General features: G+C 36.5%; 1 protein-coding gene across 3 annotated transcripts; it reads right to left on the reverse strand.

The window, feature by feature from the left end:
* Positions 1–3807: 3807 nt before the first annotated feature.
* On the reverse strand, positions 3808–20580 carry nxpe2.L (neurexophilin and PC-esterase domain family member 2 L homeolog). 3 transcript variants are annotated; one of them, XM_018224598.2, is made up of 7 exons: positions 20430–20578; positions 18771–18857; positions 17290–17395; positions 13476–14194; positions 10874–10935; positions 7141–7359; positions 3808–6327 (listed from the first exon to the last, which is right to left on the reverse strand). In XM_018224598.2, the coding sequence occupies exons 2-7, from the start codon at positions 18854–18856 to the stop codon at positions 5780–5782; spliced, it is 1740 nt and encodes a 579-aa protein (XP_018080087.1). In that variant the 5' UTR covers position 18857; positions 20430–20578; the 3' UTR covers positions 3808–5779.
* Positions 20581–23358: the final 2778 nt, after the last annotated feature.

The raw sequence follows: 23358 nt of genomic DNA on the forward strand, positions 1-23358 counted from the left end.
AATTACAACAGTACATTTTATAAATACTTGTATTTACAAAGCATTTACTTATTCAGAGTACTGCTGTATATTCATTTTAAAGTGAGCTCATTGGTTTCTTATATCTATCTTAATCCTATTGAGTCTGTTATTCCACAGAATGTGATTCCATTGCAGGATACGAGAAAGGTGGATCGCTTTGCAGTAGAGATGGGTGTCTGGGACCGAGAGGCCACCTTCTAGTTTAGGACGAGTGCGTGGGTGCGCCTCTGCTGTTTTTATAGGCACAGGCGTGCTGACGCATTGACGCCAGTGCGCAATGGCGCGAAAATTCAAAAGTATTTAAAGGGCCATTGTACTTTTCTTCATTGCCTGTTATAGGATTGTGTTCCTGGTGCTTCTGAGCTGTTAAGCTATCTGTTATCTGATTCTTGATTCCTGCTGTGACCCCTGCCTGGCTTTTTGACTATTCTGACTTCTGGATCCTGACCCTTGCCTGGTATCCGACTTTGCTTATTCTATATCCCTCTGATTGATCTCCTAGTTTGACCCTTGCCTGCCTAACTTCGTTTGTACTCTGCCTGCCCCGACCTGGCCTGATCTGACTACTCTTTGCTTAACACCTTGTACCGCGACCTTCTGCCCAAAGGCTTTGCATTTACCGTTGAGCCCCTGTGCTTGTTCAGAACCCCTCGCTTTGCACCTCTTTTAATAAGACCTGGCGGCATCGACTAGCCGAGGGCTCCTCCCGAGGTAAAAGGCGTCTGTTAAAGGCAGAAGCAAGAGGCAAGCACAGGGAGCTTAGCATCGGTTCTGAACCGATGCCAACCGGTGCTAACCGTGACAGTCTCCTCAGGAATCTTCAGTTAAAAGTAATGACCACCACGCCCAAACAAAATTCAGTGTAATTATAGTTTTCTGAATAATGATGTGCTATAACCTGAATGGCATGCAGCATCTATTAAATTCTTGTTAGTTCCTGGTTTATTTCAGTGCTGCTTCATTTTCTTTTTTTCAACCTTTGTTGATATTTGTGCATTATATACTTTGTATATACCTATATATATTATTTTCTCTTTTCAAAATACTGTTTAAATAAGATAGCTGCTGGTTACATCCGTGACCTTTCATTTATTTAACAATAAAGCAATTAATATCAATATATGAACAAATGTAAATAAACTTTTGAAATAGTTCAACATTTTGTTAAAAATGATATAGTAAATAATTTGACCTCACTCACTGCTCACTAATTTCATATCTTAATTTTTTAACAGTGGTTACAAAATATCAGTTAATATGTATGTTTCATTCTTAGTGGTGGAAAAGTTGACATTCAACTAAATCATGTGACCCTGTCTTCATACATTAACTTTCTTTGCTTCTACCTTGCTGCCTGATACCACCATGAGTACTGAGTACTTCCACTGATTGGAACTAACGAGAGCCACGTCAAAGGAATATATTGTATTTGGAAAATCTTTAAAGGGATACTGTCATGGGAAAAAACTTTTTTTTCAAAATGAATCAGTTAATAGTGCTGCTCCAGCAGAATTTTGCACTGAAATCCATTTCTCAAAAGAGCAAACAGATTTTTTTATATTCAATTTTGAAATCTGACATGGGGCTAGACATATTGTCAATTTCCCAGATGCCCCAAGTCATGTGACTTGTGCTCTGATAAACTTCAATCACTCTTTACTGCTGTACTGCAAGTTGGAGTGATATCACCCCCTCCCTTTTCCCCCCAGCAGCCAAACAAAAGAACAATGGGAAGGTAACCAAATAGCAGCTCCTTAAAGGAAAACTATACCCCCAAAATGAATACTTAAGCAAAAGATAGTTTATATCAAATTGAATGACATATTAAAGAATCTTACCAAACTGGAATATATATTTACATAAATATTGCCCTTTTACATCTCTTGCCTTGAACCACCATTTCGTGACTGTATCTGTGCTGCCTCAGAGATCACCTGACCAGAAATACTACAACACTAACTGTAACAGGAAGAAGTGTTGAAGCAAAAGGCAGAACTCTGTCTGTTCATTGGCTCATGTGACCTTACATGTGGTTTGTATGTGTGCACAGTGAATCTTACGATCTCAGGGGGTGGCCCTTATTTTTTAAAATGGCAATTTTCTATTTATGATTACCCAATGGAACATACTACTAAAAAAGTATATTGTTATGATAATGGTTCATTTACATGAAGCAGGGTTTTACACATGAGCTGTTTTACTCAGTATCTTTTAATAGAGACCTACATTGTTTGGGGGGTATAGTTTTCCTTTAACACAAGATAACAGCTGCCTGGTAGATCTAAGAACAACAATCAATAGTAAAAACCCATGTCTCACTGAGACACATTCAGTTAAATTGAGAAGGAAAAACAGCAGCCTGCCAGAAAGCATTTCTCTCCTAAAGTGCAGGCACAAGTCACATGACCAGGGGCAGCTGGGAAATTGACAAAATGTCTAGCCCCATGTCCGATTTCAATATTGAATATAAAAAAATCTGTTTGCTCTTTTGAGAAATAGATTTCAGTGCAGAATTCTGCTGGAGTATTATATATATTATACTATTATATATAAATAGTATTGCACTATTAACTGATGCGTTTTGAAAAAAACATGTTTTCCGATGACAAGATCCCTTTAAGGTGGGTAAGAATTCAATATCCAATATACGCCCAGAAACACTAATAGGGATAGCAAATAGGAAGGATCTATAGCATGTGTTGCCTCTCTGATCATTTAGTCCCTGAGCTGACATGAGCTGACATGACAACTATTAGGGTGAAAAAAAACTTTATACTAATTTACCTCAATTATTAGTCATAGGCTGGCACCTCCTTGCTTAGTTGAAAAGCACTGGTCTCATGGGCTACTCTTCCCCCATTGTAGCATGTTGCTAACAGAATTTGTGCAGGCTTGGCACCTATTTAGCAAACATTTTATGGTTTTATTTATTACTGCAATAAAAAAAAACTTGCTAATCTGGGCAGTCTGCCAGGATGGTTTCATCATTTATAGCTCTGTTTATTTGAACAGAGCTATAGAAAAGTTAATTATAGTTAGAATAAGAGATCAGAAGAGGGTAATCAAGTGTATGGTATAGCTATGTAGGACATCAAATTTCCTCTTACTCATCAATACATGAAATTCACAGGCTGTTGGTGGTACAGGGTTTAGCCAATCAATTTACAATTGACAGCTTAAAGCAAATAAAGTAAAATATAATATGTATATGTGAATATACTGTGTAAACGCATTGGTTTCTGTATTTTGTGTGAATGAACACCTGTTAGAATTAGAGAGACATTTTTGTGTCTTCAAAGAGAAAGTCAACCCAAAAAAATATTTTTTTGCCTAATAAATAGTGATGAACGAATCTGTCTGAAAAAACGCATTGAAGTCAATGGTTGTCAACAGTTTTTTCTTGTGGCAATTTTTTTTGTCTCTGAGACTTATTTGTCTAAATGCATTAAAGCCAATGGGTGTTTTTTCTTATGGCAACTTTTTTCGTCTCAGCGCCAATTTCGTCTCGGCGACTTTTCTGTCACTGTAAATTTTTCTGTGGAGAATTTTTGATGCAGTTTTGCAAACACATTTGCAGATGGCTAAATGCGGAATTTCGCCACAAATCCATGGCTGATGAAAAAAATTGCTAATCACTACCAATAAAAGAAGAAAAAAACAAGAAGATGTGCTATAGTTTTTAAGTTATTTGTATATATAGTACTATTGAAAGCAGTGTGTGTTCCTTTTTATTCTCTGCCCTGGTGGCTCAGACTGTTGATACAAAGGGGCATATTTACTAAAGCGCAAAGCACATTTTTTTTTTAATGAAAATTCTCAGGGACATTACCAATTTACTTAAAGGCGAATAACACAATTCACTAACAAAAAAGCTCCGTGTTAGAGGAGTATTGCACCATTTCACAAGGCAAATTTTCACTCAGAAGAACAATAGTTAAACAGCAAATTTATCAAAGTGTGCTAGTTTCTTTTCGTTACCCATTTCCCAGAGTCTATTTCGCTAGGTTCTGCCTGCCGAATTAACAAGATGAAGCTACATGCTAAACATTATTATGTCAGTGACATCAAATCCTGTATTCAAAAAAGTCATAAAAAAGACAAAGGTTTTTTCATATTGTAATGTAAGTTGTAACTGTTAAATATATGTTATTTAAACTTTTTTAACCATTTTAAGCTCAGGTCACATTTGTTTTAGGGTAGGCTCATGTCTAGGACAATAGTGGATCTCTATTTTTATCTATATTTTGCTTGCTTTGACATTTTTAATAAGTGGCCACTTTCATCAATTTCCCCAACATCACTATATAAATACATATCTATGGCCTTTATATATCTACCATATTTAAATTTACATAAGAGTAAGTAAGATAACGAAGTTTCACTAGGAAACTGACGAATTATCGCTGGTGAAAGTACACCCGTGTTCTCTTGCTGAGATGAAATTTTGCATTTTTATAAATACGCATATTCGTCACAAAATAATGTCTGACCTAGTTGCATGAAGTTTGGCAAAATTTCTCGAAGCAAAAATTTGCATGTAACTAAATATGCCCCAGTGCAAGACAAGCCAGCTGATTAACAGACCTGTCTTTGTTGGGGAACTTGAACTTTTGCAACATTGTTAAAAAAAGTAATAACTAGGATTTAACCAAATGCTGCTTTCAATACTAATTGTTTTTACATATAACTTTAAAAGCATTAAATGTATGTGGGGAAAGTTGCTTAAAATGATGTTTTCCTGTATTTGGCAAATTTTTATTTTGGGGTTGACTTGCCCTTTAAACATTTGTATACTTTCAGTGGGTTGTATTTCCTCCACCCTAATGTAGCCTATACGCATATACCGTGTGTTAAGAAAGAAAATATAATTGTGTAATTGGGCATGTCTATGTAACAAAAAATTATTTACATGTATTTCTAAAAGTTCACAGTGTTTAAGCACCTTTTTTTTTACACAAGACTAACTGAAGCTAGTTTTCACCGACTGCGTACCACTGTGCGCCAATATCCAGAGGCTCCTGTGGTCTGAAACGGACTACAGAGACCTGTGAAAACCACTCTCAATGAATTGCTGCCTGTATTAGGTGCTCTGTACAGAGAGCAGCAATCCTGGGTGGCCCTTTAATGCTCTTGGACTTGCCCTGGATTGTAAATGACCCTTTTTCTTTGGCACAGTGTTTTACCTCTGGCATACATCCTTATACAACACAAAGTTAGTTGGGAGGTTTAAAGGAACAGTTCAGTGTAAAAATAAAAACTGGGTAAATAGATAGACTGTGATATAAACATAAACTATGATATACACATAAAAATAAAACATGTTTCTAATATAGTTAGTTATAGCAACTATGACCCATGTGCCCGCCCCAAGTCAACGATTGGTTACAGACTGGTAACCAATCAGTGTAAACCAAGAGAGCTGAAAAGCAGGAAGTAGTGTTCTGTTCTGTTATGTCAGACATCCAGTCACTCCAGCCTTTATATGTTACATTTTTGGCTAACTAACTATATTGAAAACATTTTTTATTTTGCACAGCCTATCTATTTACACAATTTTTATTTTTATACTGAACAATTCCTTTAAATGTACTAACCACCTCAACCATTCTGGCTAACCACTACCCACAGTCATGATACTCGCTGCATTACAATCAGTTGGCTGGCAATTTCCACTGCTCATTTTTACACACACAATCGATAGGTTTAGAGTTGTCACCTGTTGCAGTCATGGTCCAAGTACCAGTTTAAGATGAGAATACTAGCTTGTAGCTTGTGTAAAGGACATGCTTATAATGTTCTCAAGAACTTCTACTGGTGGATGTATAACATTGCAGGCGTATGCTATTGTCATGTCTAATGCATCAACAAATCCAACATTTAACCCATGAAAAACTTCCCTGAGCACATGATATTGGATATGACCATGAAAGTCACTAAACCTTTCCATATCAATGTCCATATCCCTTGCATTCTCTTCTTTGATAATGACCTTGGTGCTTGGGCTCCTATAAAACAATCGTTCTATTGCTCTGCGAACATTTAGAGCAGATTTAATGAAAATGTGGAAGTTGAATGGTCTGAAATGCTGACCCATAGTAAGAATTAGGATAGTGTTTATTCCTCCTCCAATCTGGTCAATCTGACGAGCCATGTAAGCATCTTCTTTTATTGAGTAAAAAGTCTTGCTTACAAATGGAAATGTGTGCTTCTTCCACTGGACATAAATAAAGTTTTCTAGGTTAATTGCTAGAAGTGTCTTTTGCCAGGATTGCATCTCATCTTCTGTGTGATTGAAATAATCCAAAACTAAAAGAAGAAAATAAATCAAATATTAAACTTTGATTCCTATTGGGATTATAACGGCACAAAGTTTGCTCCGGGTCTATTAATACACACAAACCTATAAATGTTTGCTTTCAAAAAGATACAAACATTTCGAATAATTTGTATGTTTTACTACAATTAAGTCAAACTACTGTATGTACCTATTATTATATTGTCCTATATGAATTACATTTACATTACGGGGCATATTTATCAAGGGTCAAATTGCGAATTTGAAAAACTTTGAATTCAAAAAGACCAACCGAAATTAAGTCGAAGTTTTTTTGGCAGAATAGGTCAGTTTTTGATTGAATAGGTCCGTATTCGAATCGTACAAATCAAAGTAATAGCGCATTCGATCGAATTCGTATCTAAGTTTCCCACCCCCCAAAAAAATAGATTTTTCGAAGTCCACCAATTGACTCCAAATAGGTTTTAGGAGGTTTTTGGCAGGTTTTAGATGGTGAATGGTTGAAGTCAATTTTTTAAAGAGACAGTACATAAGTTTTGATATTCTAATTTTTTTTCAAATTCGAATCGAATTTGGACTATTCCCTAGTCGAGGTGCACAAAAAAAAGCTCAAAATTGTAATTTTTGTTAATTTGAAAGTTCACCTCGACCTTTGATAAATCTGCCCCTACATGTTATATATATTTTTGGTTTAAAAAAAGTGTACAAATTCAAATGTTCTTTTTTCACAATCCTTATCCATTATGAAGAAATGTCATAAATGAATATTCCTTCTTTTATAGGCAGTTAGATAATGTTTTTGCTTTTGGCATTTCAGTACTTACATTTCATTGATTCTGCAAAGTGTCTTATGTATTGCCGTACTGTGGAGTCCCCAATAAGGAAAACCTTTTTGCCCTTAAGGAATTGTTTGATCTTTTCATTTTCATTAAATAAGTTCATTTTGCAGTGGATAGGATTCCACACATTATGAGAAAAATATCCACTTGGGATTGGATAATAGAACCCTCTGCTACAACTTTTGGATGGTGAAATAGGTGTTTCTAAAAAGAGATAAAATAATGAACCATTCAGAAGTGCCAGATTAAATTACATATTTTATTTAAAAAGCTTCTTAAAGAAAAAACAAGGGTTGAATTATAAACTGCTGAAATATAATTGGATTTAGATATACTGTATACAGTCAGTGTCGGACTGGCCCACAGGGATACCAGGAAAACTCCCAGGGGGCCCAGGTGTCAGTGGGCCCTCCTGCTTCAAAATAAAAATATAAAAATAAAAATAAAAATTTGGCCTATTTCATGGCCATTAACTATTTCTATGAGAACAAAGAGACTAAATAGATTGAATAATAGATTAAAGCATGTAAAGAAAAGAGACTAACAGAATAGAGGTTGGTGAGGAGAGGAAGAATAATAGTACTGAGGGTGGGCCCCTGATCTAAGGTCTTTTGCTGGGTCCCTGGTCTAAGGTTTTTGGGTGGGCCCCTAGTGTCCCAGTCCAACACTGTATACAGTACATACACTTTTATTTCAGCAAGCATTACTAAAAAGAATAAATCCATAGTTAGCATCTTTACATTTCCTGCAATGTAATATGTACTACCATATCTCTAACATACATAGGAAACCCAAGTTTATAGATGCAAGAGAATTCTCCTTTCTACTAGCACTGGCAATAAACTCATTGTTATCTAAAATTGCTATCTAAGCTTGACGTGCAATATTTGCTTGCAAATATTACCTGTAATTAAATGTTACTTTTTAGAATACAGTTGCATAGATTTTATGAACAAAGTAACAGAGAGCCTAGTCTAATCAGAGCAGGTAGGCTTTCTTTGGAGTGCTTTGATCTAGTATTGTGCTGGTCAAGAAAAGGTCAGACCCAAACCCAGCAGGGCTGCTATTAGAATTTTAAATTTGCATCTGGGCTTTAGTAGGGGTGTAATCTTTAGCTTTCACTCTTTGCCATATTAAAGGGGAATGCTACAAAAACATAACTTCAGCTTTTTGAAAAATAAATATAATTTCAAGCAACTTTGCAATATACACCAGTTAAAAAATATGTAGACTTTAATGGTTTCTTACAGTTTCCTAAGCTTAACCCCCTGCTCTCTGACTGACTACTGTTACTTTCTATTAACAGCCAGCTGTCCTTAGCCTGCATCCTCTAAACCCCACAATTCCCTGCACAGGTGATTTCAATAAGGAAAGGAACATCACAATGCAATTTGGGTTATGTAGTTCCTGCATACTGTCTGTAAACTGTGGAGAAGATTTTACAATTTGTAACATCAGTGTTAAGTCCCTCCTTCCCTGCCAGGATTTCAAGAAACAGGTAACTGTGATGGATATATTAGGGGTTTCTGTGTTATGTGGGCCTCTTTATCAAATTTTGGTTTGAAAGCAGGAGTTCCCCTTTAATGGATGTGCCCTACTACACTTCTACTCCCAGTATACCCAGACCTTCAATAGGAGTTCACTCCAACCTAGAATAGATATTTTTGCTGTTACCGAATTGCATTTCCCACCATAAACTAATACTTATACCAGAATGCTATGTAAAAGACTTGCGGAAACATTCCACGTTGTACCTCACCACACAGCACCCTAACACATTGTGCTTCAACACATGTCCAATAAGATTGTGATAACTAACCACAGCAGCCTTCAGCCCATTATGCATTTGCAAGAGAAAATTTGAACTAGCACAGACATATCAACCAGCGGTAAAAAACTAGCCAACTTGAGTGTATAACTACAGAGTGTCTGTTAATAAGTATGGTCTAAAACATCTTTATTTTTTGATGTTACTGTTCCTTTAACAGTTCAGTCTGGGTACCAGAGCAAAAGATCCTTTTCTGCCCAAGCTTGATGTACAAACAAATTTTAAAAAAAATATTCAGTTCTGTTTCTAAAAACAAACATCACACAATAATGCTACATTTTGACAAAGAAATGGGTGACTGTTCTCTTCGATGCCTGCAGTTGCAACCATCTGAAAAATGCAGGGAGCTAGGTGTACACAGGTTCAGCATGATTTTTATTGGTGTATTATTTTAAATGGTGAAATGTTTTATTGAATCAAGTTGATTTAACTTTGATTTTGCCACTAAGAATCCTGCTTGCTTTGTTTGGTCTCATAACCAAAGAGAAGAAAACTATTAATAACTGGGTGTTGGCAGTTTGCTAGGCAACATCACATGGGTGTTCCTAGCACATTTCAATGCCAGTGATTACAATAGGACTTTTTTTTGTCTTTTAATATTTTCAAATACCTAAACAATTCTTCTGAAGTTTGATTACATGGTCATTTTGTCAATAAAACATGACATGGATCTTAGTATGTTATAATCAAAATTAAATTATTCTTTTTAGGGAATATTTTGCATCTGCAATTAAGCCTACTTTGGAAAGCTAGGGAAGGACCACAAGTTTATGTTTATGCTTTAAGAACCCAGCCCTACTGTTGCTTGGCTACAGCTCCCAGGACACTGGCAGTTGTAGTCCATTGTAGTGGAAATCAGATGAATAAAGATAAAGAAGCCAAACACACACAGGATAGACTGGATTCTCGTTGGATGGATTACCTTTCAGGCAGGTTAATCATATTTAGACAACACTCAACCAAGATAGAAAATTGTGAAGGATAGAGATAAAAGCAATGGCAAATTACAACACATACAGTATTACACGCATTTGGGGCAACTTCCCCTTTCTATGAAAATTCACTAGCAACTCAGTTTAAACAAGCACAGATTTCTACTAGCCCTTAGCTTGGGCTAGTAGATTTTCCACATTTATATTTCTTGTAGGGATTTCTGGCCCATCTCTCTCACAGGGGATATACAGCTTCCATAGCAGTTTTGCTACAGCTAAAATAATATTGTACTATAACTGCTGGAATGCTGGGAGCTGTAGTGCCGCTGTTAAAAAGCCTGGATTCTTAAAGGAGCATGACATTATATAAAACTCACTTTTTTGTACTCAAATTTTGTTTTCAAATTAGGTCTCTTTGACTAATTTGCAGATGCAAGATAATTCCTCAGTACAAATTAACTGTACTAGTCATATGTCAGACATTCCTTTGTTATCTAACATACTGAAATTACTATGGAATGTAAAACAATGTGATCAGACTTGTCCAGCTGGACAGAATCTGCACTGAGGGGTAAGTAAAGAGTTGGCATGTGCGGGGCAGCTAGGCTGGGGGGAGGAGGGAGGGGCGTCTATGTAAGGTGGGGGTAGGATTTTTTTTTTATTAAGGGTTTATTTCTCCTTTAAAGGGAACATGACTTTAATCATGTTGTCCTCTGTGCTGTTCATTTTGAGATACAAGACTAATGTACCTCAATTAAAGGCATTATGCTTGAAGAACAAGGATTTTACAAAATAACAAATCATGCATTCTCTGTGTAATTGTAATATATGAAAGTGAAATTGTATCAATGATTCTAGCAATTAAGCTAGATTTTTTTTTAACAGACCGCATTATTTTGTTCTATTTTATGCTGCTTACATCTAGCAAATTGCTGAAAAAGTATTTGAAAAAACTTACTTCCACAGTTCGAAACATTGATGGTCTTAAAGTTTTTAGAAATTTCCACACCGATGTTTGACCTACAAAATTATATATTAAACAGAAGCATACTGGTTAAAATACAAAGCACAGTATTGATGTGATGTTTTGCAATGGAGATACACTGGCTATGATTACTGTATGTAGATCTACGCCTATTAATCTGTTCATCCTCTTTGTGAATGTATACTACATGTTGATCATAACACATTAAACTACTATGTAAAAATTGTGTGAATTGTTTTTTGCTCACTGCATTGTGTAAGTAAATGACCCATCAAGTTTCACTCTTTGGTAAAGTGTCGCTCATGCCATACACTCTATCTAAATGTGGCAGCTGCACTATTAATGCAAGTAGTCTGCACAATAAAAAAGCACCGAATAGCTTGTAACATACATTCAACATGCTTTCTGCTGGATGACAGCTTTTTGCTATTTTAGGCAAATATATAACAAAAGAGAACTTCTAGGTGTTCAAACAAACACTGAGCCTTGATTAAAAAGTGACTGGAATTGGCGTCAAACTCTAGCACTGAAGCTGTAAGTTTCACAGGCGTCACATTCCAATACGAGGCAAGTAGAGATATTTTTATTTTAAAATAAAAGGTTGTAATGAGTGAAACCTTTAGTCAATATGGGTGTGCTTTACAGTGTGTTAATGTTTAATGATGTTATCAGAATAATATAAACCCATTAAAATAACTACAGTATACGGAGGTGTTTACCAAGGCTGGGAGTAAATCTATGGCAATTTTTCAACCTTGCACCACTGCTGGTACCTTGCTGTAAATATTTTAAGCTTGTGATCAAAATCTTTATTCAATACACTTTTGGAGTCATTTACTATGACTCAGCATGCAAGTACTAGAGCACTAAGGCAAAAGCAACCCCTTAGGCTCGGGCAATATGACATCAGCCTGCAAACAGTGCTGTAACTACTTGCTGGCAGGTATAAGATGGGCCCCACTGTTGGGCCACCCCCCTATGATTTGCACCGGAGTGCTGCTGGCATGCACTCTTTAAATCCTCCCTGCCCAGCCCCCCACGATAACTGTTTTTGTGGCTCTGGCGGGCCCCAAGGAGGTGCAGGCAAGGGTGAGATCGCACCCCCCCAACCCTGGTAGTTACGCAACTGCTTGGGTGCACGCAGGTGGAAGATTATGGTGCAGAATGCAAAATCTCATCTGTCTGCACCGAACTGAGGTAATGATTCTGGGTGTAGGCAGCAGAAGAGGAGTAACGGGGCAGCGGATTCTCATTCTGTGTATCTCTGTAGGCCAAGATCCGTGTCATGTGGCTATAGCCTTAGTGCTCATTCAAAAATACATGCAGCAGACGTTGCACTCTAAAATAGAGCGCAACACCAACAGGCACTCTGTCCTTACTGCCTGCTTTAAGAACGCAGAGACTTGCAGCTAGTTGCAGTTTGTAATTTACTTATTTTACTCCTCTAATTAAATGACTGGTATAAGCATACATTCCATGGGAGTAACAATAGAAAAAGCAGACCCAACAGATGCTGGGGAACCCAAGAATATAAAAGTCCTGCCGAGAAGTCCATCCTTCCACTGTTCTGGGAGAAGGGACACCCTACAAAGTTTTTTTTTTATTAACCTCCTCGTAGCATTGATGATATTTGGACTTGTATCACAAGTGAAATATTATGTGCCATATACAGACTAATTTACATTCAAGCCAATGAATAGTGCATGCCTGTTGGGGAATGCATGTTTACATCTGCGCTTGTGAAATTGTGAAATTAATAATGTGAGAAAGAGGTTTGTCCCAGTGGAAATTGTGTATATGCACCAATAAATGTTTTTAAGCGAGAAACTGTGCATGTCTTTGATATTTACCCAGATATATAGCACCCAGGCTGAGGTATTGGCTCATTTAAATCTCCAGGGCCAGTCTGCAGGTTGCACCAAGGGGAGCCTGGGTGTGCTGAGAGAGTTCAGTGAGCTTGGAGAAGCTGTGAGGAAAGTCTGTGTTTTGAAAACAAACTATTTCTGACACTGGGACTCCAGAGAAAGACTGCCTTGTGACGGCAGAGAGGACTTTTGTTTTGTATTCTTTGAAAACTACAATCTGGTAAGACTTGATTTACTGTTTTCTGCTTTAGCACGGAAAATAAACCACAAATTGTGTTACAAACCTGAGCCTCCTGCGTCATCTGTGGAACTGTTTTGCCTGACCCCTACCCTCTGCTATGAGTAATTCCCCCACAGTAGTTACAGTAGGTCAGTTTCACTTAGTAACTGCAGTATTTAGAGGACATTTCATTAACCTCCGCAAAGTTACCACTGTTTTATGCTAATGTCACTGATACCTCTCTGATACCTCTCAGAGAAAACTGCTGCAGTCAAAATGCCCTTAATTGCCTCTCATGGCAGATATGGAGAAAGACACTATCCATTTTATACATGATGCTGATTTAAAAGCAGATTAGCACAAGTGCTGAATAACGTTTACAAATATTTATCATACTGCTAGTTATATTCACTGCACTGCATAACAACTGTTTCATCTCCAGCATAACAACCGTTTCTTTGCATTTGAGGTTTGTTGTTAACAGACTTACCTGTTGAGAAGAAGCTTCTCCACTTCAGAAAGATAAGAATGGTTTCTGTTTACTGAGTTCATATGCGTTAATGCTTCACAAGGGAAGTTTGGTGGCTTAATGCAGTAAAATGCTTCCTGGTCCCTTCTGTCCACATACTGGCAGATATCCTCTTCTGTTTCAAGCTGAAAGCCACATTTCCTATTTACATATTCTGTAGCACTTGTAAAATTCCCAGTGTACAAGATATTGTCAAATCCTTGATTTCGCGCTCTCCACAAAGCAGACACTGCTTCACTTGGATGCATTAACAGAACTGAGGCAGAAACTTCACCTTCCCAAAATAGTGTAAATGCAATTAAATAAGTTCCGTTATTATAATCTGTGATATTTCCACTTGCACTACTGTTTGTTTTAGGTGAAAAGATCCTTGCCCTTAAATAGTCTCCCCCATAGGACTTAATGTTTTCTAAATAATCATAAGCCTGTACTCTTACAAAGAGCTGCTCGCCAAGGCAGTAGCTATCTTTCTGATTAACAATAGTAGCCTTGCTCTTTTCTGCACTTGTTGCCTCAGCAAAGTTTTTTAATTTTATTTTGGGAATGAGCTTGTCAATTCGGTTGTATATTTCTTCAATTCTTTGATTCAGTGCATCTTGGACAGGAGCAGACTTTGAGCTATGAACTTCTTTATGTGATTGGTCACTTTGCATATGAAATGGGTATGTGGCTTTAGGAACCTAAAATGAAAGGTACACGTTTGTGATGAGACCCAAATACTAGTAAAAAAGGAAATAATGCAAAAATATCTCAAATATGAGAAAAAGAAAAATACGTCTTGGGATAAAGAAAAGAAAAATGCAAGTGGACGAAAGAATGAAGTGTAATATTTAATATGCAATGGAATGCATTGCCCATCCTTATAAGTAAAGTAAGAGGAAACCGATTCATACAATAAGTGATATTTTATTTAAAGGATAATTAAACCCTAAAAATTAATATAGATAAAGATTAAAAATGCCATATGATATTCTGAACGTATTGCACCAACCTAGGGGTTGAGCATCTCTATAATAGTAATGATCTAGGAATTGAAATGTGCACAGGAGCTTGCCATCTTGGATTTTGTTAGGAGTGTCAGTGACACTGACATACTCTGTAGTGATGTGTGCAGGTTGAGCTCTTCTTACTGCTCTCCCCGCCCGCCACCTTGCACTGCCGGCTTCTGACTTCCGGCTTCCATTTTTATAAACGAGCGCCTGCTCGCCCCGTCCCTTTTGTGATGTCATCGGCAAGTCGGGCACAGGTCTATAAAAGGAACCCAGAAGTCGGGCGCGGGCGGGCTGCGGGAGGGCTGCGGGAGGGCTGTTAGGGTCGGGTGCGGGTCAGATTTTTCCCGACCTGCACATCACTAATTACTCTGGCCAGCTTTTGAGAAGATAAGTTTAGGGATAGTTGCTGATTATCAAGCAGAAACTTAAGTTTCTCTATCATAGAAGCTGATACTACAGAGTTGGTTAATACATTCTAATAAATTCTAATGCAAGTTGTTATTAATTACTTTTGTTTTATGTACTGTATTTACAGCATATTGAGAGTTGGTCCCTAAGCTCAGGTAACTGACAGCAGTACAGAGTATGTACTGTAAGTCAGCAGAAATGAATATCGGTAGCTACTGGAGCATCTTCAGAAGCACAGGTCTTCACTGATAAAGGATTGTGGGTTTTGGGCTATATAGAACCCCAATACATAATGGTAGCATTTCTACCCTATTTTGTTAAAGGGGACCTGTTACCCTTAGAAATAATTACAAATCCTATTCTATTGTGTTAGTCAAGTAAAATAAACTTACTACCACTTTATAATTAATTTCAGTCTTGTTTCCTTCATTCTTTGGAATTCACAATTAAAGCATAAATGGCACCATTTAGAAAAATTTAAAGGGCAGATTTATCAAGGGTCGAAGTGAATTAGAGGGAATTTTTTTTTGGATACTTCGACCATCAAATAGGATACTACGATTTCGACTTTGATTCGAAGTAAAATAGTTCGAATTTTCGACCATTCGATAATCGAAGTACTGCCGAAGTGCTATGTTAGCCTATGGGGACCTTCTACAGCATTTTTCTAAGTTTTTGAAGACGAAGTAAAATCGTACAATCGTTCGATCCGAAGGATTTAATCTTTCAATTGAACGATTTTACTTTGACCGCAGAATACCCAAATTCGATGAAAAAAGTTCGAATTCGATATTCGAGTTCGAAGTATTTAAATTCGATGGTCGAATTTCCAAGTATTTTTTCCTTCGAAATTCGACCCTTGACAAATCTGTCCCTAAGTGTTTATCTGTACATTTTTTTTTTCCTCTTTTTTTTTTTTTAGCTTTTTTCTTTTTGGCTGAACTGAAACCCTATACAACCAGAAAAACTTGCTGTGCACGATTCACTTGTATATCAGCATTAGCAACACGTGCATCAGGAATTTTATCAGGTTTGCAATCTGCAATTTAGCCAAACCCTTTCCCCAAAAGCCAGGTGTAGGGTGTGTGTGATATGTATATAATCAGGCCCAGCCTATTTTAATTCTCAGTCCGGACCTGTATATAATATATATATACGACTTAGGGGCAGCACTCCGCTATTTAACCTGCCTCTGGTACACGGTAAACAATCCAGATATTCAAATGAAGACCAGCAACACTGAGACGATTTGCAAAAAATTCAAAATGTATTCAATACTGCATGAACAGCACATGAACAGCCAAACCGCTGTTCATGCGGTTTTAAATACACTTTGAATTTTTTGCAAATCATCTTGATGTACACACACAATCACATTGAAAGCATTGATAAGGCAATACAAAAGTTACTTTGCTGTTTATAGCTACAGCACCTATTCGCTTGTAAGATCCTAGTGACTCTTTTCTATTTATTACCAATATTCTTTACATAATCTACCTGATCATATTTGTATTCTAGAGATACTGTAAACATCACTGCAAAACTTATTAACATCAATTATTCCCTGTAATATTTGAAATAAATGCTCTATTGTAGTCAGCCAGTACAAAGGTTGTGTAGTCTATACATAAATAACAAAAAAGTAAAATAATAACATATAACATCAACCTTTGATTAAGCCACAAATCAAATACAGTACACTTTGTAAAAACAAGGAAGACATTGCTAAAAATAAGTGTATAGCAATAAGCCTGGCGAGTCTCATACACATAACCAGTTCATATTAGTTGTGAAGTTCCAGAATAGGCACTAGATTTACTAACATTAACAAAATATTTAAAGGGATTGTTCACCTTTAAACTTATACTATGCTGTAATATTCTGAGAAAATTTGCAATTGGTTATTTATTTTTTACTGTGTTTTTGTTTTTTGAGTTATTTACCTTTTTATTCAGCAGCTCTCTAGTTTGCAGTTTTAGCAATCTGGTTGCTAGGGTCCAAATAACAACTATGTACTGATATGAATAAGGGACTTAAATATAAAAAGAAGAGCTCCTGAGTAGAAAGATAAGTCATAAAAAGTAGCAATAACAATACATTTGCAGCCTTACAGAGCATTTGCTTTTTAGATGGGTCAGTGACCCCCATTTGAAAGCTGGAACGAGTCAAAAGAAGAAGTCAAATCATTAAAAAAAACCTACTAAAATAAAAAATGAAGACTAATAGAAAAATTGCTTAAATTTGATCATTCACATACTAAAAGTTAACTTGAAGGTGAACCTCCTCTTTAAAACAAAATTTACAATATCATTTATATATTTGTTATATGTATATGAGAACAAAAGAAGAAGAAAAAAAAGCATAGTTTCGATCACCTGTGTTTTTCCTTCTCTGAAAACCAGGAATTTAATGAGTATCATTGCTGCAGCAGCCAATATAATCTTTGAAAGAAATTTCATTCTAAATATCAAAGGATTCGTCCTGAAATAAAAAGACAGATATTAATATAGAGCTTTGGGATACTGAAGCATACCTAGCAGTAAAATATTGTCCACATTTATCAAAGCTTTCCTGAAAAGGAGTCCGGTAAGATTTTAATATATTATTACATTTTTCAAAACTGTCAGTTCTCCAGAATATGTCTGACAGGCAGCTTTAAACAGTAAAACGCCATTTTGCTGTAGAGTGATAGTGCTTAGCTTGTATTGCATTCAGGGAGGAAGGGGTTGGAAAATATTTTTGCAATTGGTTTCATTTTTTATTGTTTGTGGTTTTTGAGTTATTTAGCTTCTTATTCAGCAGCTTTCCAGTTTGCAATTTTAGCCATCTGGTTGCTAAGGTCCAAATTACCCTAGCAACCATACATTGATATAGATAAGAGACTGGATTATGAATAGGAGAGGCCTGAATAGAAAAAATAGTAATTAAAAGTAGCAATAACAATACATCTGTAGCCTTACAGAGCCTTTGGTTTTCGATGGGGTCAGTGACAGAAGAAAGAGGCATACAGTTTAAAAATGGTAAAAAATAAACAACGACAACCAGTTGAAAAGTTGCTTAGAATTGACCATTCTGTAACATTCTAAAAGTTATCTTAAAGGTCAACCACCCCTTTAAAGGAAAACTATACCCTAAACATTTCTGGTCTCTTCAAAAATATATTACATACAGTACATTACCCTAATGTAAAACTCTTCATTTAAATAAAACCTATTTTAATTTAAAATATATATTTCTAGAACCACATTTCATTTTTATAATCCTAACTAAGGCCCCATTTACATACTAGGGCCCATTTTTTAGCACATCGTTCAGCATAAATTTTCCGTTCGAACCTTTTCATTCGGATTTTTAAATAAATGTCATGACATCGGTAGTTTTAGAGTTTGTGAGTTTAGTCGTGGTTTCAAAAACCTATAAGTTTCAACCATTGATAAATAGGTCTCTAAAAGTTTGAGTTAGAACCTGCGTTAGTGCCTGTCAAGTGATGAGTGATTAATCTGCAAGCATGAATTTGCGGTGAATTTCCGAGTTTCACCATCAGCAAATAAATTCGCAAAAGTTGTGATGAAAATTCATCGGCAAAAATCAGACAGACAGAATAGTCGTGCACATAAAATTGTCTCGTGTCAAAATTATTTGGACGCCCATTGACTTTAATGCATTTAAAAAAATAGTTGAGCGTATAAAAATTTTCACTCGCGTCCAAATTGTTACGTGTCAAAATAATTTATTGACTTCAATGTGTTTCAAGAACAGCACAGATTCACCCATCACTACAGATGCCATTTAATTAAGCTTCTGAATTAGTCTTTACCCTGTATGTGCACATTCTATACATTTAAAGATGACTTACTTATGTTTGCAGTGTTTAGCAATCAAACTACTTGCTTCACTGTTTTCTTCTGTTTTTCTGACATAATGCGGTTCATCTGAAATCATTCTGGAACATATCAAAAGCACTCTCACTAAAATCATTATATGGTGTGGACTATATCTATCAGTTTAAATCAAAATCAGCAGGTCCATACTTTTACCCATGTCCAGTGTTACATGCTGTTAATTAGTCTTGGACTTTGGGTCTTTAATGTCACAAAATGAAAATAGGATCATTTTGCCACCAACAAGGATTTATTGTAGCTCAATGACCATCAAATACTAAGGGGATTGTTTATCAAGGTCCGAATTTATCTCATTATCGGCTGCTACAAACTCTGATCTAACCCGCTCGGGTTTTTAACCCTTATTTATTATTACATTTTCCCGTAAATTTGCTTTGCGGGAAAAGCTCACGATTTTTCAGTGAATTTTCCCCGAAATCTCAGAATTTTTCTGAGTTTTCACCCGAAAGCTCTGAAAACATTGTGAAATTGCCCGAAACCCCTGATACAACCAAAAATCAATGGGACTGTTCCCATTGACTTTTATGGAACCTCGACAGGTTTGAGATGCCGTGTTTTTATATTCGGGATTTTTAGCCCTCGGGGTTTAATAAATTCCAAAAAATTCGTGATTTTTTTAAAAGTGCGATTTTATAAAAAAAAAATCACAAATTTTCGGGGAATTTCTGGTATTCGGAGCTTAGTAAATAACCCCCTAGGTATTACAGAAAAAGGTAATCTTTAAAAAAGGAAATAAATAAGTATTGCTTGCTTAAATAGGACTATTTTGAAAACGGCATTTCATTATTAATGAACTTATTCAGGCAGGTGTGGTAGAATATCCAAAGGGGTTCAAAAACCCTTCCATGACATTATTGATTTACTCAATAATGTGCTGCTTATTGATGTATGTCACTGTTTTATATATACATGTTAGTAATATTAATATAACTCTCAGCTAACTAGACAGTAACAAGGGTTAAAGCATGCTGGTAGCTGGAATCCTATACGGAAGAGTGTACTTCTCTAAAGAAAACATTTTGTCCCTTTGTACTTTTTCTTATTTAGATATCGCCATAAAAACTTCCCAATAGCCCAGTACAAGTTCACATAACCTACAGGAGTTTTATTTAAATGATTTAGTGCAAACAGCAGTTTGTAATATACATATACTGTGACTGTGTGTTTCGTATCCAATCATTTGTTTAGCTTATGTGTAGCTTATACTGGTTTAGCATATTATCAGTACACACATACAAAAGCTATAAAAAAAAAATTGTTTTTGTGATGAGCTAAATTTTTCAACAAGTTTCGCAGCGAAAGTGACAACCATATACTACAAACTTGTCACGTGGCAAAAAAAAAAAATTGGCACCCATAGACTTCAATGCACAAATTTTTCATCATTTCGCAAACTTTTGGCAAAGCTAAACTGGTCAGATTCACCCATCACTATCAGTTTCAAACTGAATTCCAATTTTCTGGTGTAATATAATCTTGTTCTTTTACATTTTTGATTTCTCAGTATTATACATTTTAACCATTTTCCATGCACAAAAACTGCCTAACTTATCTTATGCTAAATATATTAAATAAATCTTAAAATAACGCTTTAAAACAGGACACATCCTTACCTTAAAATATCACTTTTGTACCTTTAGACATATATGTTTCCATAGAGTAACACTTAAGTCTTCTGTTTCAAGTTCCTTATTGTGTTTAAATGATAAGTTCAGTAGTTTCCTGCTCTGAGCCAATTATACCACAGTAACCTAACCTGTCTGAGTAGTACTACCAGTTCCTACCAGTTCCAAAGTCTTTCAGAAGAAGATAATGAGCATCTAACAATTTTCATGTTTTAAATATGCATGGGAATACTGATATGTTTATCACATATGTATATATACAAACGTTATAATTTAATAGGGATATGAACCTTCTACAGTATATAGTCTATGCAGTGCTGTGCCTGATATAATTAGACTTCCAGCATTTTCTCACATATTTGCATATGGCTAAAGCATGCTGGGAGTTGTAGTCTTCTCACATCAGGGTAAAAGGGTTCTTAAAGCAACACTGGCCAATATTATTATCATTAGTATTAAGCATTCATTCTGGCGTTACAGTTGGGGGCATATTTATTAAGGTGAGTAAAATATTTTTAGTAAAAAAAATTAAAAAAAATTAGATAGAAAAATTAGCTAGTATGCCTCTGCATATTCAGTGTATAGGATCGTTTGTTGTTTAGCAGGTGTTTGTGTGCACTTATAGTACATCTAAAACTGCTGTTTTACTGTACTTGCAATTTGGCTGCTATTTGCTCTTCTGCGGTGTAGCCACTGTACTCTCTAATTTGCTGTAAATGGTGGGAACAATGAAGAGCAAATGAAGAGCATGCAAATGAATTTAGCAGGCGGCCAGGACGGAGGGAAGGAGTTTTTTAATTAGATGCATGCGCAGAGTGAAAGAAAATGAGTTTAGGAGTCTGTTCTGTGCCTGAGGCAGCGGGTGGGAACATGAAGAGGTTTTGCTGAAGTCACCCAGCTCCGTGGCTCGGATTTTAAGCACGGACACAGAATTCACTGTGCACAGTAAATGATAAGGGCGAATGCCTTTGCTTTCAGTCAGCATGTTGATTAACCTTTCATTGTCCTTGAAGGGTATTACAAATTTACCAGCAACTACATTGCCAGTAAGTTTGTAATACCAACCAGCCTTGGCAGGTGTTTACAGTGTCGGACTGGGCCGGCGGGACACCGGGAAAAAACCCGGTGGGCCCCGGCTCTCATGGCCCCTGCCCAGATCTGCTCCCTGTCAGCGCTGCACTGAGCCCTGGTCAGGAAGGTGAAAGATGCGAGCGCATGCGCGGGGGCGTGGGCGCTGTCTAGTGCTTGTGCACGTCCCCTGTTACGGCAACCCTGAGCTTCTGGTAGTGTAAAAGGAACAAGCACATGCGGGAGCCAGGAGGTGTGCCTCTAACCAGGGACTTTGCAATCGCAAAGATGCCATTCGGTACAAGCGCGTGCGGGGGTGTGTGTGCACACGACAGGGGCCCCGGAATGGACTTTGTAGTATGGGCGGGGGTTGGAGGGGGGCCCTGAGAAACCAGCCCCGGTGGGCAACGGGCCCCCAGTCCGACCCTGGGTGTTTACCAGCTATGCTGGCAAAATACTAGCCAGGTTGCACTGGCAACCCTAATTACATGTTACCCCAAGGCAGTGTGTAGTTCAACATACAGATAAACTGCCCTACACTCCATTAAAAGGTACTGAGTAGAAGTGTGTAAAATTTACTGGAATATTAGGAAAAGAGGTGAAAGTGGGACATAATGGAAAGAAAATACAATGAATAGGAAGGAAATGAAAATGAGCAATTAACAGATTGTAAAACTAAGAGGGGCAATAAACAATATTATATAAACATTGTATATGGGTTGTTACATAACTGCAGCAAAAAAACACATATACTAGGGGAGAGGGTGGACAACTATAGGGGGATTCTCAAAAGTGGTGATATTGAGACTAAATAAAAATGGACATAAAAATGTCTGATTTCCCAGCTTTTGTGAATTTGTCCTTTAAACAGACAGTTTCCCGATTTTGTCTTTCGCACATCATTTTAACTACATTTTTTTGAATTTGTCTTTAGCTCTTACTAAATCTGTCAGTCAGTTATCAAATTGGAATTTCTGGGGGAGGGGGTTTATTTTACCTAGGAAAATTATACATTATTTTTTTTCAGGATAACCTGGGCTTTCTAAATCTGCCTACAGTACATGTTTGTGTAATTCCACTTCTGTAACAAGATAAGTCTAAATACAAAAAAATTCTATTTTGAATAATATAGGGATTTGTATCAGAAATGTTTCATTATCTTAGATCAAAAAATTGCCCGGGAGGCTATACTTTTCCTTTAGATAATATATTCATTCAAATTGCTAACATTGACTTATTCATTAAGCTGAAACAACACAAAGTTTTGTTAAAAACTTTTAAATATAAAATTGTATAATATTGTTTAATCAGTGTTTTACTTGTTTTACTTTTCATAAAAGTGTCTGTAAATTGTCTTTCTTTCACTAAAAAGTGGCTGTTGAGTCTATCTATCTAGAATTTAGACTGATTTGTGAATGTGGAGAAAGTATTTTACACCAGTTTACCACCACATTTACTCCAAAAATGGGCTATCTCCACTTTTGTGAATTCCCCCTATGTGTTCCTTCCACACCATGAGCCACAAACATGAGTCACATAGCACTGTGCTGTGCTGTGGGCAACCATATATGGGCTTGAAGTCATTTTGTGCTAATGCGCCAAATGGTCAGCAGAGGGAGCTCATTACAAATAAATAATGAAAATGACTCCTGAAGTGGAAGCTTACGCTTGAGACATTACATGCTCTGAGTTTTTTAATGGAAAAGTACCCCGCTTGTAGCCAACAATTTAAGTATCAATAGGTCACTAATAATAGGATTTCTAAATACTGTGTGATTATTAATAGTATTCATTTTATCTATGTCCCAAATAATATAACTTTGATTTGAACAAACTGAAAATTCAAGTG

This window comes from Xenopus laevis, chromosome 7L (genome assembly GCF_017654675.1).
Source record: "Xenopus laevis strain J_2021 chromosome 7L, Xenopus_laevis_v10.1, whole genome shotgun sequence".
Taxonomy (NCBI): domain Eukaryota; kingdom Metazoa; phylum Chordata; class Amphibia; order Anura; family Pipidae; genus Xenopus; species Xenopus laevis.